Raw genomic sequence first — 18104 nt, forward strand, 5'->3', positions numbered from 1 at the left:
GTCAGGTTTACTTGTTATATTAGGGAATTAAGTTAGCTGGGTGTAGTATCTCCAAGGTAGGCGATAAACCTCATAAAGCGATATGGGGAGCTTCAAAATACATGAAAAATTGATAAAACAGTGAATTACTTGTTATGTCAGCAATTAAAAATATCAGGCTTGCTATCTAGGTAACCTATTCAGTGTGCTAGCTTAAAGGTTTTGCCTCTTAACCACAGTAAAAATACCTATGTCACAATGTTCATTATTGCTAATACTTTCTTTCTTGCCAGAAGACATCTGGCTGTTGGAAAGAGATAAGCAAAACCTTTCTACTTTCACTGGGAACCCTAAAATATCCACTAAAAGAGCTTGGGAGCAGGCTTAATTCAGGCAATATTGCTTATCAAACTCCATGCTCACTTTGCACAGACCAAGGCTGGTTGACTAAACGAATAGGAATACAGTCAGTTAAATTAAAAAAAAATCAACATTTACTATTGAAAAAGAACACAGAAGCAACTTACCTGCTGGTGGAAGTGGTGTTGCTGTATAGTGTTACTGAGACAAGGATCTGGTTCATCATAGGTACTTCATTTAGCAATAAGGAAATTGAGTAAATTCTGTGCCCAAATTTCAAAACAAATAGAAATTCACCTGGCTTCCAGAATATGCATTATTATAAACAGTTATTATATGGTTGCACTCTAATAGCAATTTGGAGGAAGAAATTCTCTCTTTCCCCACCCCACTATTCACTCAAGAGAATCAACATCACAAATATTTTTATATTGACATTAGCAATAGACCACCTGTAATTAATACTATTTTAATTATGTTTAGAATCGGAGTGTCCATGGCAACTCTTTGGAAAACATCTCTTACAAAGCTTTTCTTTCCCCCACTTTTCTCTGGCTTTTTTATTTTTCTGTGGCCACATTTTTTTTTTTTTTTCATTTGCAAATGTGACAGACATAAAATTTAGAAGGGGCATATCTACAAAACCAGAATGCATCTGTTGCGTAATACTCTATGAGGCCATGTAATAACAGGCTGTGTACAACTAAGTTTAGTTTTGGAGGGGGTTTGGGTTTGGTATTAATATGTATTATTTGAGCAAATACTTTCCCTATTGCTTATTTTGTCTTCTGTGACATTTGGGAGAGATTTTTCCCACTGAACCAACAGATATTACTCTTGTTTAACAAGCTACCAAATACTAAATCCAGAGTCTATGCAAAACACGTTGTTTCTTCCTTTATATAGTAACAGTGTTTTAAAATAAAATATAGCAGCTTCATAAAATAGAATGGAAAAGTTTTAAATCAGTTTGGGGAAGTTTTGTGTTTTATTTCAGTTCTTCATTTTTAAACTGAAATTTTCTCCAAATAAGACACATCCAACATTTTGTGTCAAACCGTCATAGGTACTCTTTGTCACATTACACTGCTGGTACAGCCTAGAAATTGTGTTTCATTACACTGTAATTTCAGAGAAGGGAGACAAGTTTTGTGGAGCTGGAGTACCTACGTGTCACTTCTTATGTGGTATAGAGGTAGCATGGTACTTCTTGTTTGAAGTTATTTTCTGGTAATTACCAAAAAGTATTTGTGGGGGAACTCCAAATTTTTCTGTTTGCTTATAACTAGTATCTCAAATTGCTGTGTACAGACAAACAGGGGGAAAAAAAAAGTTAGGAATATATTACTAGAAAGTTGCATTTTTCCCTACTACCTTTATTATTGGGGGAAAACTGTGGTTCAGGTGGAAATAAAGTTAATTTTTGCCACTTAAAAATAGCCTAAAAAAAAAGTCAGAGGCTTTTATTTAATGATACAGCTGTAAGTACAAAATAATATGGTCAATGTAAGGAAAACATATTAAAAATGTAGATAAGTCAACTTGCTTGGCAAGATATACTAAGGATGTAAACATTTGCCTTAGCTTTATATCAAGATACATTTTAAAATTGGCAGGAAAAGCTTTAAACTTAAAGGTCAATCCAAATATCAACAAAAGCTGGCAAGGGTAATTTACCATTTGAGGGTATGAATGAAACACATACCATCATTCAATTGAGTAAATACAGTGTTATTTGTCTAACTCAGTGCTTAACATCCTTAGGAAAAAAGTGAGAGCGCTGCAGAAAGCTTCCGTCCCAAGGGAAAACCTACATTTAAAAAATAATAATGACACAGTTTGGACATATATTTAGGGCTATAGCTACATGGTGGGTTGGTTTGCTTGTTTGTTTGTTTTTAATATTACCACATATACTAAGATATAAGATACTAAGAAGGCTGTTTGCTTCTTTTAATATTATCATTGCTTGGCTGCAGTCAAGCCAATGTTTCATCCAAGTAGTATATTTGCTGATCACACTCAAATTTTCAAATTCCATTACCCAAATTCTGAAACTATGTCCACATGAAGATACAAAACAATATGACTTTCAAAGATGCTCAGTCAGCATCTCACAACCACATCGTATTACACAGGGAACAGACAGAACATTAAAACATAATACACAAAAAATTTCTATTTTCAGTGTTCTCAGACAGAAACATTTTATAGTCCTTTTTACAAATGTGAAGAAACTCCTAATGCCAGATAGAGATAATGTTGCAAGCTCTCTGCGTGTGGACTTCCTATAGACTTCACTGGAAATTCAGTATAGATCAAGGATTTTCAGAACTGAATCCTAATTTGTTACTAATCAGTCCATAAAAACTCATCTGAAGTTGCCTCGTCTTTTCAGTCCGATAAAGACTGGGCTGTTTCTTGACATTCCCATATTAAACATAGAAATGCACCTGGAAATATACTATTATTTGCAGCATCTCTATCAAGAAGGGCTCAACTGAGATACCATTTCTTGTTTTGATGAAGTCTCTATTTTTTCCTTAAATATAACCATAATATTCTAATACTAATATAGTATATCATGGTCTAAAAGTAAGTTAATATTTCTGTTAGGAGTGGGTGTCAGTCATTTTTGACACAGAATGCTTTTATACTTCCATAGGAAGAAAAATGAATAAATAATCTTTCACACAGCAAGTTTCAGAAAGAAAAGAGTTAAAAGATAAATTACATGATAATGAGATAATGAAGAGTTAAGTTAGGAAAACATTGAACAGATATGCCAATTAAATTCAGTTTCAATGTATAGTGTTTGTTTTTTTTGGTTTTTTTTTGTTTTTTTTTCTTTTCAAATGAACTGAAAAGCAAGATTTGAATTTAGACTGAATTAAATCTCAGCTGTTAGAAAGTGAAAGAGACAATATTGTATAACAAACTCAACGTTATTTACTGACTGGAGAGAGAGTCTCATAAACTCATTGGGTCAGAGCACAGTTTTAACTAGCTTGTTTCTTAGAATGGCCACTAGCAGATGTTTATGAAATAGATTTAAACAATAGGAAACACAGAGACAAGTTTTTTCCACCTTTACCCTCGCAGATTTTAATAGCCATCACTCCTGAACTGGATCGTTCATCTAGATATCACAGTTTAAAACTACTGATGGACTGTCCTTCACTAGTTCTTAATAAATATTTACAGCTATTGGCTTCCATCACGTCTTTTAGCAGTGAGTTCCACATGTACTACATGAAGACACTTTCAGAGATTATGTACATAATTATAAAGAACTGATAAATCAGAATAAAAAATAGCTTGACTGTGGCAATATAACCATTCCTGGTACTCATCAAACTAGCTCAGGCTTTCTCATTCTCATTGAACTTTACTTCCATAATTGTCAAAATTTTGGAATTGCTTATATTTAATAAAAAAAAAATATGACAAATGTTATATAATTTTACAGTATGATGTATAATGCATTTTACATATGTCAGTGAAAACTGGGGGATTGAATATTGATTTCACTTGAGATTTATCTGTTTTTGTTTAAGTAATGCAAAACTCTCAATCAGTTCTGAATCAGCTGGTAGTCAGTTACAGTACCTTTTCACCCAAAGTTTTTGTCTAAGTCCAACTGAGATCATGCGAGGTCTTGTGGATAGTTCTGACAGCAACTTGACGTGAAAGGTGGCTTGTCTTCAAGGCACTGCTAAATCCAGGAGAGGTGGTAATATAGTTATATATGGTAATATTGGGTAATATGAATTAACTCCTTTTAACGCTGTTATAAGCAGTGATACTATTTTGGTAAAAACTGGATCCATACTGTGGAATATATGTATCAACATATATTCAAAGTAAGACACTGATGGCTGGAAAGAGCGAACCACATTGGTTATGATGTGAGCTGCTGAATGCAAATAGGAAGGGGATAGGAATATACTCATGCAGAAACACAGAGATACAGAAATCATATGCAGAGTATACAAATGATTCCCATACTCAGTAGGTTTTGGCAGCATGGGATGGTATATAACACAAAAATAAGGGATAATGTAATTTAAAAAGATTGTTTCAAACATAGTTGAGTGATGTGATGACTGAGACTAATGCTGTTCTGTGCTGTAGACTGATCCTACTGAGCATGGTGCTTGTTCACAGCTGTTCGTCAGGCTCTTGCACTATGCTTGGTTAGTCATGGGTTTGTGTTACTCTTGGAGAAGAGGAATAAAGTAATTTTTTACATATAATACAACTATTTTTCATTTAGAAAAGTGGATGTGCATGCACATACCTGTAGCACAAACCTGACAGACCTGGTTCAGGCTAGAGGTGTCAGAGGATCACTGACCACAGCTGAGGTTTTATGGCTTTATAACTTTTGTGAGCACTAGGCAAACTGCTGCCTTTAGACTGGAAAGGATTTTTTCCTGTGCTGTCAAAATGAGTCAAGATGGTAGAATTTTATAAATACATACATGTATGTGCATACAATCTTCCCCAAAATACGTAAGGACTAGGTTATTCAGGAAATTATTCTAGATTGAAGTTCTTATGATGTAGTAGATGATAGGTGTATAGTATCAGTACATGTTTTATAGGAAAAGGGTAACAGGAATTAAACTCCTGAGACATCATGCTACAACAAAGAGATAATCACTAGTACTTCCTTAAATATTATGACAGTATGATTCTGTGGGAGAACATACTGTCTAGGAAGCTCGCTTGAAATGGTGTGGAAAGGAGTACGTGACAGTAGCCCTCAAAAAAAAAAGTTACTGCAAGTATTGGGGATAGTGAGCAATGGAAAGATTTCTGTTTCCTATTTGCCAATATACTTGTTTCTGTCTTTCATCTAATATTCAAAGATAGATGTATAAGAAACATAGGAAACAACTGAAGTCCTTCTCATCTTTCAACCTTACTGACTTAATATATTTTGGATACATATCAAGGATCTCTCTTTTCTACTCTTCACATGGGATACGATTCTTGCATTTTCATTGTATAGTACCTCGTTTTTCTGTTCATTCCTGTGGCATCCCATACCCTGGTGCGCAAGACATCCTGTAGCCTTTCAAAATTGTTCGAGAACTGTAGGTTGAGGAGGATTCCAGTTATCTTTTTCAAAAGCCTTAGACAGTTATGCATAAAGTTAGTTGCTATTGCTTACTCCATTATCTTTTATATACCAATTCTCAGTAAAGCACACTGGATTCTGAAAGGGCAAAGACTCCTGAATTTTTTTTTCTGCTGTCAGCAGAGCTGGATTCAGATTACTTTATTCAGATTTATAAGTTAGGCACATGAAATGAAATGCTGAAACCTAGCATAGATCTAGTTTCCAGGAGACATCTCTGAGTCAGGCTCTTCAGCTACAAGGAAGTACAAAGTCAGATGGACTCCCATGTCTTAAGCTATCTGTGACTGTTGAATATAGGGGTCTTTTTAATAACGAACTGTTTTCATACTCTGCCATAAAGATATTTAATTGTTAGATCTGTCACTTATTGTTTGTAAGCTCTAGGAAATGTAAACATATTTATCGGAAAATGAAAGTGCATGATATGTGAGCAAAGCATAGTACTTCACTGATGGACAAAAACTTGCAAGATATATTAGATTGGAGTATTATAAAATGTCACTGTGCACAGTTCAGTTAATCAGTTGTATTATGTACATAGAGACTGAATAACATATATGAAATTTCCTTATCCTGGTAATTTTATCCTCTATTTTGATTAGATGAGTATCCCTTTTTTATGGAATCTTAGTAAACTCCATAAATCTAAGACAGGTGTTTTAAAAATACATGTTTTGTGAGATACTATTATGAAACAGAAATGTAGTCTCATAAAGTTAAGAGAAAATGTACTTTTTTTTTTTCAGAAAATAAGTTAAACTGTATACAGTTGTATCCTTGGAAGACCTGAAATGCTGTCTATTAGCACCTCCTGCCCGCCGCAGTCTGCAGCTGGAATCACTGAGTGTTGTGGTTTAAGCCCAGCTGGCAACTAAGCACCACACAGCCACTTGCTCAATCCCCCCCTGCCCCAGTGGGATGGGGAGAGAATAGGAAAAGTAAAAGTGAGAAAGCTCGTGGGTTGAGATAAGAACAGTTTAATAAGTGAAATGAAATGAAATAATAATAATGATAATAATAATAAAAATTGTAATGAAAAGGAAAATAACAACAAAGAAAGGCAAGTGATGCAAATGAAAAATTGCTCACCACCCTCTGACCAATGCCCAGCCCAAGCAGCAGTCCCCCAGCCAGCTTTCCCCCTAGTTTATATACTGAGCATGATGTCATTCTATGGAATATCCCTTTGGTCAGTTGGGGTCAGCTGTCCTGGCTGTGTCCCCTCCCAACTTCTTGTGCACCCCCAGCCTACTCACTGGTGGGGTGGGGTGAGAAGCAGAAAAGGCCTTGACTCTGTGTAAGCACTGCTCATCAGTAACTAAAACATCCCTGTGTATCAACCCTGTTTTCAGCACAAATCCAAAACATAGCCCCATACTAGCTACTACGAAGAAAATTAACTCCATCCCAGCCAAAACCAGCACAATGAGTTATGTTCTTTTACCAGATATTGTTTAACTCTATCGTAAGATAACAGGATTTCATTGTTTTATGGTCTGAGAGATCCATAATAGATGATCATAAAAGAAGATAGAGAAACAATCATGAGTTTTTTTTATTTTTTATTATCAAACATGTCAGACAGATTGATCCTAAACTCATTCCCCATAGTCACTGCAGAAAGGCACAGTCCATAAAAGCTCTTAAAAATATTCTTACATTCATCCTTTAGAGATTGTTGATAAATGTCCCCATGTATGGACTGAGCTTCTTAAATACAGAAAAATGTGGTGTTTTTTCTTAGTCAGAAGAGACAATGTGACTTCTGCAAATGAAAATCTAAGGAAAAAAAAAATATTAAGTATTCCTTCCTATGATGTTTTTAATTAGTTTTTTTCCTTGATTTTTGTTTTCCATTAGTTATTTTATAATAAAGCCAAATGGGACGCCTAAAATCTTTCATTCGAGAAAAATGAACAACTCAGCCAAAATAAAATAAGTAATGGAGAACAGTTACTAAAGTAATGAAATTAAATTAGTTGCACTGAATATAAAAACATTTTGTAATATTTGTATATTAATTTTAGCTTATTTTGAAAATCTTACAGTAGCAACTACAAATGAAAAGACATTATAGAGTATTAGAGAATAGACTTTTTCAGCACAGAAGTATAGTAGGCACCTGATGTACTTAAAAATTCCCATCCTTTCTGCAATAGATAGTACTTTTATATCTTTTAAATTAATTTTTCACAACAATTATGTCTGAAAATACAAAGAAGTATCTCTGCATGTTTTTAATTTCCTTAGCTGTTGTGACTAAAAATAAACAATACTGGGAGATTAGCATGTGCATGAAAAGTGACAATTGCACTGGCAAATAATAAATATTTCATAAGATCGATGGTTAGTGAACATGGATTTATACATCTGCTTTTTGTAATGTATCTTGTTAGATCTTAATCCTATACTAAGAACTCATAATAACTGAATGTTAAAGAAAAAAAAAATTAAAAATTAGCAACACTTTTTAGATGAGCAATTTCTAAATTTTATTGAAGAAATTAAAATTTCTCCTATACGAGACACTAGAGAGTTTGTTAAGGGATTAAAACGAACACATTAAAAAATCTACAGTGTTCAGAATGTTAGCAAGAATGCCCATCTGGATAATGGCAGTAAAAACACTGTAGCTTGCAGTGCTTCTAAACAGAATACTATGTGTGCTGTAAGATCTATATTTTATCATTGCAGCTATTAATAATTACACTCAACTAGGGAAGAATTTTTAAAGCAGAATTTTATCACTGAAGTGCTCAATTACTATATATTGGTAGCAACAAAAAAGCCCACGATTTAGTTTTTTATTTGTTCAATTGTGAGTTTGTTTTAAATTTTCATTTCCCTGCTGCCATATTGACTTTAGTACCCTACAGTTATCTTCCCTGGCTCTGCACAGAAAAACTCCTTGCAAAGCTATGGAGGAGCAGCTTGCAGTAGTCCGGGCCTGTGTTGAATATCACTGTATTGAACAATAAAATCTAATTGATTGCTGTGTCCTAGAACTTAATGTTCCACTTTTGCTGGACAATGAAAGCCATATATCAGAGAAAATCTAGACGGGAATTAAGGGAATGAGTAACATTTTACCAGACTTTGAAAATGTTGTATAATAACTTTATCAAATTTTCAAAATTCATTACCACAGGCAAAGTAGTCTTCTTACTTTTCTCTTTTTAATCATTCCATATGAAACATATATCCAAAATGTTTACCGGGCAGTGTTTGTTTATAATAATGAAGTTAGTAATGAGCTTAATGAATGTAATAACTACACAGTGGCTCCATATAACATGATAGTTATATATAACATAGTCTTTTATTTAATGTTTGGTTATTTCATTCTGAAGAGGAACTTTCACAGCATGCTCTCATCTATTAATGTTTAAGCCTTCTATTCTTAATATGTAGGAAAACTGAGCAAATGAAAATGTAGAATTCTTAGACTACTCAATTAAAAGGGTCTAATCATTGAAATTTACAATCTCTTGTTAAAACTGTATTCTTGGGCTTATTCTATTACTCATCTATATTTGTTTTCCTTTCTTCCATCCTTTTTAGCCTCATCAATTTTTTGTTTCATTCAAGCTATTTTCTTAGTTCCAGAGTGACAAAAAATTTTTAATATAAAATTCTGTGGCAAACTCCTCATGGTCCCTCAGGACTTAAGATGTTTGTCAATTTTTTTCTGTACAGCAAGAGCCTTCTGGAATATTCTTAGTCATCAGTTTTCCTGACTCACCTGAAAGCAGCTCTGTTAGTCTCATTCAGCTTCCCAGGGGCATACCCTGTTATCCTGAACAATTCTCAGGAGAATATCTAGGGATGCTGTCAGACTTACTAAGGTGCCCCTATGTCTTTATAGCACTAGGGTGAAAAAGAGCTCACCCGAAACCATCCACTCATTTGAATTCATTCTTGTACAAAGCAATATTATAGTAAAATGCAAAAGAAAGTATTTATTCACAGCATCCAGAATAAACAACCATTTACACATGGTTATGGCAATAGGTGAATAAGGGAGACAAAAATCATGCTTGAACTAATTACTTTAAATGAGAAAATGAGAAACACCTCACCCTCCCCTTCTCACTCCCTCTCCCCAGTTCTGAACCCTTTCCTGGTAGATTATGTTAGCTGTTATAAATAGTGTCTTATTTCAAATTCCACATGAAGAAGAGACAATTTAAACTTTTTCTGTGAAACTGTTATGTTTAGTTCTTATCTAGGAGATAGTCTGGCCTCTTATCAAGCAAAATAAGCGTCGTTTTACTTCATTGGTAATGCAAATAGTCTTGTCCTTAGACCAGCTGTCTGCTCTTATATTTTGTTGAGTTGTCCCCTAACTTATACTTAGCTATAAATTCTTCCTTTCTCCAGTGGTGACCTGCAGCTCCAGCTCCACAACATGCCGTGAGCTTCAATTTGACTTTACTTTTCTGTGCTCCTGATGTTGAATTCATGCCAGCTCTGACTCTTGTTTCTCTGTTCCATGAGCAGGTTAATTCATTAAAATGGCACATAGATGTCCCAGCTGGAGGGAAAAAAAGTGGATAATTTTCTGCCATTTTAATGAATTAAATCAGATCACAGAAATTCCAGCAAGAATCAAGCTTGATACATGTGAGGAGGGGCAATACAGAAGCAAAGGATAGAGGAAGGAGTAGTAAATGCAGGAGGAGGAAGAACAGCAGAGAACGTCACACTTCTTTTAGGCAGCAGCCACTTGTTAGAGCATTTCATCTCTGTGTGAAACTGCAGCCATAGTATGCATGTTTCAATGTCACATGAGCCCTCTAACACAGCTTATAAAGCTATACATTTACAAACATGGGACAAATGCAGCTCATTACTTGCTCTTGGCTGATACCAGATACAGTCTCGGCTATCCTGGAGATAAAAGTTTTGACCATAAAATGGCTAGCTGTAGTGGAAAAAACATTTCTCCCAGGATAATAGTTACAAAACTTGTAACAAATTGAGATTAGATGACAGTGAATCACTGTTGTCAAATACATTGTAAACAGTACAGAAATATATATTTTGGCTATTTTGTTGGGGTTTTTTTCTTCTCTTTTAGGTACTGTACACATGAATTTTTCAAACATTTACATTAGATTCTTTTTTCTTTTTCCAGGTTGACAGCTATGAATCTACCTTCTCCTGTTATAAGCAGTAAGAACTGGTTACGACTCCATTTTACATCTGACAGCAACCACCGACGAAAGGGATTTAATGCTCAGTTCCAAGGTAGGAAATATAAAAAAGTGCAGCAAAAAAGTCCTTTACCTTTAAGCATTGCTAAAGTGGTGGTGGTAGAAATTTGTGTTTAAATACCAGGGACGTAGTAAAGAGCTGACTCATACTACTACTGGTCTTACTCCGACTAGCTGTTACCCTTGTGTGATGAGGCACCGCTAGGGATTTACTTTTGGAAAAAGTATCTGTGCTTCACATTGCAGTTTGCTTTAAGTATGTATTTGCTTGCTCACTTTTTCTATAATAAATTGCTTTGCATTCAGTCTGATCTTTGCTTTAAAAACATGCTGGAGTGCAACTTGCAGGAAGCCAATTCCACACAAAGGCATGCCTCTATCTAAACACTGTCTTCCTTCATTACTCAAAATCTAACTCTTATCCAGAAGCTACGTTCATCATTTGGAAATTCAACTCATCCCTAGCGTAGCACAAATCATATTTTAGGCTCCTGCATAGATTTGTACATACAACTTTAAAGGAAGACAGGATGTCAGTGTTGCTGTCAATTGCTGCTTATGTTCACCAAAATACTCATTAAAATGCAATTTTTAAAATGGTATCTTTATTGATTTCTGTACTTCATAAATCATTACTCAAGATCAAAGACACTGTAGTTATATTGAAAACAGAAAAGTTTCTTAATTTATCTGTGCTTTTAAATTCTATGCTTACATAAGCTGTTTTAACCATTTTACCCCACACACCATCAAATCATTTATGAGTTTAGACTTTCCTTTTTTCCTGAAACTGCAGGGCCTGTATCACTTTAGAAATGACAAATACACTGCAACAACTGTATGTTTCTGGTGACTGTGACATACACGCGCAATGCATATAAAAACATTTAACACACATAATTATTTTTTCTTTAAAAAGATTTTGACAATTTTAGTAAAAAAAGAAATCTGTGAAATTCCATTTTATTTTGGCAACTCAACACTGATCCTTTATAACTTATTTTTACAAAGTTTACTGAGGATGCATATATAATACCGCTCTCTTCTGGCTGCTGTTGCACAGCGGTTTTTTCCCCTTCTTAAATATGTTATGCCAGAGGTGCTACCACCGTCACTGATGGGCTTGGCCTTGGCCAACAGCAGGTCAGTCTTGGAGCTCACTGGCTTTGTCTCTATTGGACATAGGGGAAGCTTCTAGCAGCTTCTCACAGAAGCTAACCCTGTAGCCCCCCCGCTACCAAAACCTTGCCATGCAAACCCAATACACAAATATATGTTTAGTATTTTTAACATTAATATATTTGTTTTGATCTCACACATCTCTTGTGGTTTCACTGGGAATTAGGTTAAGAAGGACTGGAATTCCTCAGTCCTGGAAGTCACTATGGGTAATGATCTCTCCCCATGGTGTATCATACAAGAGTTATTCAACGTTTCCTTTCCCATGCAGATAGCAGCTGCTTCTGTCCCTACTCAGTCTGTATCGTTTGGGCAAATGCGAAAGAATGCCTATTTAGTATGTGCCTCATACCTCTTATTTCATTAGTATAAAAGCCTCTTCTGAAATTTTTGTATTTTGAAGTGTTTTTGTAATACTAAATTTAATTGCTGTTATGGTAGAAAAAGCATATAATAACGAATTATAAACTTAATGAACTTAAGTTATAAATTGAGGAAGGATAGAACTATGCAGTTTTAACTCAGTTTTAGATGGCTGAAAGACTGATTGAAGCAGATTAAATTGACATTTTTTGCTATTCTACTTTGGTTTGTCTTTACAAGTGAGAGATTTAATCTTGAGACTCTTCGTTTTGCTTCCAAGAAGTAGCAATCATTGAACTAATTGGAAATGTAATATTACCTATTGTTACTTACTCTTTTGAGACTCTATGCTATAGTTGAAACAAATCACTCTGCTCCTACAGAGCAAAAAATGCTTCATTTGTTGAAGTTAATTGGATTTACCTTAAAATAATCCCAAATACTATTAAATAACAAAACCATACAGCCAATCCCATTGTTATTTCATTTTTATATCTAGTCGTGAGATTGAATGAGTTACAAAAATACCACAACCACCCACACCTAGGAAAAAAAACAAAAGAGAAGAACACCTGAAAGAAAAAGCGTATACTGTTGAATAGGGAGTTGCTGAACCCAGCAGCCCCATGCCCCCAGATGCAGCCAGAAGCTGGAATACAGTGCTGTATTCCCAGTAGTCAGACACACACAGAGCACACGTAAACACCACACATGTATATACTCTATTCACATCTTTCCACACAGATTAACTGACAGACACATTCAGTACTCATATGAATACAGACAGCACCAACAGCCTCATCCTGTTTCTCCTCTTTGGCATGGACACCTGTTAGTGGGAAATAAATGCATGGACAATGTGGGTCTTACCAACAGCTGGGCTGAGACTCTTGGTCTTCCCAGTAGCTGCCTCTGGATCCCAGTCTCCCCAGCTGCTAGCACCTGGGTGTATTAGCCCCCGAGGCTGCAGCCCCACTCTAGTTGCTGGTACTCAGACCTATACGTGAGCACACACAGACACACACAAATGGGTCTCAGTCAACCCCCAGGATGGTCTTCCCAGCAGTTGGCTGGGACCTTCTGGCCACTCCACTAGCCACCTCCTCCAGCTGCCTCACTCTCCGAGAAACACACACACTCCCCCAACCCCCTAGCTCCCAGGCTACTTCACCTACTCACCAGCTCATCTGGCTGGATCTTTGGGAGTACTTGCACACCCATACTCACTCAAAGTGTGCTGCACTACTGACACACAGCCCTCCAGCTCATGGTCTGACTCCAGCTGCTGCACTCAGACCCCCATACACACACATGCACAGAGAATAGAGTCCCTCACCCAGGAAAAGCATTAGAAATTCAGTTTAATCAGGACACAGGTCAGAGTGCGCTAGTCAGGCACAGGACATGGTCATAGAAGCGTGATGACCAGCCCCAGTTCACATGTAACCAGCCTCTTCCATTCCTTTATTCTTATATTTTCGCATATCAGTTCCTCCCCTGGAGAGCTCTTGATGTGGGGTGTCCCCCAGGCCCTGGGGCTGTGGATCAGCTGGGACAGCCCCAAGAAGGCCAGGGTAGAGGTTGTCTCTCTGCATTGTGTATTGGGGTTCCCCCACTTACCCAGGACCCTCTGAGTTTCTTCTGGGCTTGTGGAGATGGGCCTGAAATGGGCTGATGGCTCCTGTGATGGTCCTGAGAAGAGCCGCAGCAAGGTAGTATTGGTCTCCCCTACCTGCCATCATCTCCCTGTACTCCTTTGTGTCTGCCCTGGTGAGCTTTTTATTGCCTAACCTAACATGTCTAGCAACATCACTGGCTTTTCAAAAACTAGTCAATATGGGAGCCAGCACATCACACCTCTTTAAGCAGCAATGGGATAAGAGACTTTTTTTTTTTCCTTTTCCTAGTAAGAATTCAGATTATCAGACTTTTTCTACAGTTAACATACAGATAATTTAATTATTCTTTTTAAGTCATCTCAAATTTACGTCATATTTATTATCATGTTATCATGGCTATATTAGTGCTGTAACGTGGCCTTTTCCAATCAACTAAAATCAATACTAGCAAACAGCCAATTTAATTTTCTTTTCTTTGTTTGCTTTTTGAACAGGCAAACAGAATTATTATAATTTATTTCATTAAAATATTGGAACTACCAATTAGAGTTAAAACTATGCATAGTTCATTTATTTGTTCAGCAAATTTTTAAAATTTAGATATTTCTAACTTGCATTTTTTCAGTATTTAGTGCCCTGATTTTTAACATGGTCAAGAAAACCAGCTCACTAACATAAAAAAATAACGCAGCATATTAGAATTACATGCTTGAATGCATTAACTAAATATAGTTTTAAAATCCTTGGCAAGCTGAATGTATAAATAAAACAATGTAGTATAAAAGTTATACCTAACTGGTGGGTGTTTGGATTTCCCCTTGAATCATATTTATTGTCCCATCTTCCATCAGGCCAGAGCAGGAGGTTAAAGAAAATTTTCATATTTTAAAAGTGAATGGGCATAGAGTCAAGGTTTGGGTTTGTATTTTTTTTTCCTTTTTTTTCCCCCTTCTTGTTACTTTGTTTTTATTTTTGATCTTTTGATGTTGATTTCATAAATAATAATAGTTATGCCTCAATTTCCCAGTGAACCTGTGGAATTCTTTTTATACTTTCAGAGTTTCTAGACAGAAGGAAACCCGGTTTAAATGGCCCTGAAAACCACCAGAACAAATTACAGTGAAATGACATGCTTTGCCTTGTCTGCTTCATGTCTGCTTCATGTCTGCCATATAAGCAATGTTGGTCTCATGGAAATCAACACTCCCAGTGGATATAACTGGACTCAGTTCTTGTTCTGCCTTCTTCTGTGATGGCATTGCCATAGGGGAAAAGATATTACATTCACTCAGTTGTGAACTTCTTTATTTTCATCCTTCTGTCCTCACCTATGCCAATATACAAAGACTTTTCATCTATATTCAGTGGGAGTTGCAGAGTATATGACTTATCTTACGCCAGTGCTTCATAAATGTATAAATTCCCCAGAGGTGAAGTAACATTAACAGTCTCACTATGAGATTAAAACCTAGCACTTCCCAGCAACAAAGCTTATCAACGTAGACAGAATGACTGCTTTTGCATATTTACAGCATGTATATTATGCTTGTTTAGCGTTCGCTTATTTCCAGAACAACAGAAGAAAGTTGTTTTAATATCTTTGGTTTTCATATTAAGAGAAAAAAATCACAATACTTTTTTCTATACTAACTAAAACTAATCTGCTTAAGTTAAATATTTATTTCAAAGTTCCTAGGAAGAGAATAAAATAAGAAAGTTTTCAAAGCAAAACCTGATTAATGGGTGTGTTCCACTTTCACAATGAGAATCAGATCTCTGTTGCAGAGTGTTTCAAATTAAGTATGCTATTTTTGGCAAGTTTTCAGAGAGGTTCGAGGAGGTATTAAGTATTTTGATCATTAGGTACCAGAAGGTATCTATCATCTGCTGTGTTTGACTACCTTGAATAATTCAGGATTTAACAAACAGATAATCCTGAAGTCAAACAATGAACATAATGAGGCTGCTGAAATAAATGTGTACTAATGGAAAACGATGAGTCAAGTAATGTAAAATCAACTGCTAGGTAAAGTAGTTCTTACAATGAATTTTTGTAATTCAGTGAGTCTGCATATAAGTGTGTGTCTATCCTTCCCACACATTCTTTAAAACCTTAGAAATGGTGTTTGAAATAAGTTAAAAGAATGTGGTATTTCCTTGATGCATGGTACTTTTAGTCAGGGGTTTCAATTATAATTGTCACTTAACAGTAAATTTAGAAAAGAAAATTAGTAAAAGCAATTGATAAAATCAAAAAGCCAGAAGAAACTGTTATTTTCTAGCTCTTAAGTGATGTTGAATATAATTTCCAATTAAATAGTACTGAGACAATAATTTGTATTTTGTTAAATTTTATTATCAAGAAAGTAATATAGTCTTGATATGAAAACATCAACAAGTAGACAATCCACCGTCTCTCTTGACCATTGTTTTCTGTGGTTAACAGGACCACTGTTCAATATGTAGTCCTGTCTTCTCGATTGTATTAGTCTGGTTTGATCTTTCTGTGTCCAGTGGTGGTGTTATGCTTTCCCTCAACAGAGTAAAAAGCCTTTTGTTAACCTTATAATTCCTCTTTCTGAAGCATCAAGTCACCTCTTAATCTCCTAGATAAACTAAGGAGGTTGAGCTCTTTAAATCTGTCATTGGAAGCAATTTTCACCAGTTACTGCATTTTTATTGTGAGTTGGTGCTATTTGAAACTTCCAGTGACCACTTACATTATTTTAGCTATCTTAATATATTGGACTAACTAGTACTAGATCTACAGCTAAAAAGACATTTAACTTTTTTTCCCATGTGTTTATTTTTTTTTTCCTACTGCTATTTTTTCTAAAAAAAAAACAAACTATGAACTCTTAGGAAATTAATTACCTAAGTCATGTTAAACTATACGACATACCTTAGGGGCATAAATACATTTTCTTAACTGTATTAGTATGCCTGTCATGGCTGCTGTAGGTAGACTACACTTGTTCATTTATATTTTTTCTTCCTTTATTTTTTCTTCTTTCATTTTGTGTGTTTCTTCCCCACTTTGACAGTGTAATTGCAGATTTCCCTACATCCTATCAGTACAGTCATCAGTATCAGAAAGTAATTTATTTTGAGATTCTTTTATTTTGACTTGTTTAGATTTGAGTAAGAGTGTATTAAACTATTTTCCCAGAACTTTTGTTTAGTATAGTTGATTTACATTTCAAGGACACTTATTCGGCTACGTGGTAAAATCTGTGCAAGTCTACAATGAGGTGAGTTCTCAGAGAATGTTTATGAAGTAGGAAGGAATAAACCTTTCTTCTATTAAAAGTAAGATTCTTTTGGCCTAAGCTTCATATGTGATGGTTGATTGTGAATAGCCCCCTTTTTGGAAATTAACTTAAACCATCCTTTTCCAGTCTGATTTTCAGTCTGTCTCAAAACTTGAGTCCCTTAATGTATCTTACATTGGCACCTGAGAATATAAAATACTCAACACCATTAATCACTGGCCTGTATTTTCTCATTTCTAAATTTAGGTTGTTTGATGAAAAAAGGAGAATTTTAATCTAATAAAAACTATAATAATGAAATCAATATATGACATCTTATGTTCCCATGTATTGAATATATATTTAGCCTCTCTGAAAAAAGGTTTGATTTTTTTGCAGGTGTACTTTTGTCCCTGTACTAAAATTAAACGTTATCCTTTATTCACTTAATATTAGTCTATGCCATGTGATAAGGAAAGAGCAGGAGAAAACTATCAGACTGTTTCCTTGTGAATGTGGCATGTACATCCTCTAAGAGCTAACTGCTTCAAATAGCTGCTCCTGTAATGTCTCTTTAAAATTTATAAACAAAGTAATTTGGCATATATATTGAGTTCAGCACATCCTTAAGATAAAACTGCCTCTGTTCCTCCCATTTTTAGAGACTTGAAGCTTTTTTCTTTTTCAGTGTTTGACATTAGAAATAATATTTGGATTTATTGTTAAACTGCCATCTCATAAAGGCAACATGCATTCTTAACAGAGATTGGCCATCTTGTTCTTTCTGGTGTCACAAAATATTTCTTTTTCTCAAAATCTAAAGCGAAGCCCAAAAGTTGTCTTAGAGTGACAAAAAGAAAATATATGTATCTAAAAGAACTACATTTACCAAGAGTATAAAAGAATTCGACCCTAGGATAAAGCTCTGTCCTCAAGACTCTTAGTCCAAAGTTTAGGTATAATTTCTCAGTGCCAACAGAGTGAGACA

General features: G+C 35.3%; 1 protein-coding gene across 1 annotated transcript in view; it reads left to right on the plus strand.

Annotated features, from left to right (window-relative positions):
• The window catches only part of CSMD1 (CUB and Sushi multiple domains 1), a 1256706-nt gene that overhangs the window by 745312 nt on the left and 493290 nt on the right, over positions 1-18104 (plus strand). Inside the window, exon 6 of the mRNA XM_059835885.1 lies at positions 10626-10738. Coding sequence (XP_059691868.1) covers positions 10626-10738 — 113 coding nt within the window. The remainder of the gene's footprint in view (positions 1-10625; positions 10739-18104) is intronic.

The sequence above is a fragment of the Gavia stellata genome, chromosome 2 (assembly GCF_030936135.1).
Source record: "Gavia stellata isolate bGavSte3 chromosome 2, bGavSte3.hap2, whole genome shotgun sequence".
Taxonomy (NCBI): Eukaryota; Metazoa; Chordata; class Aves; order Gaviiformes; family Gaviidae; genus Gavia; species Gavia stellata.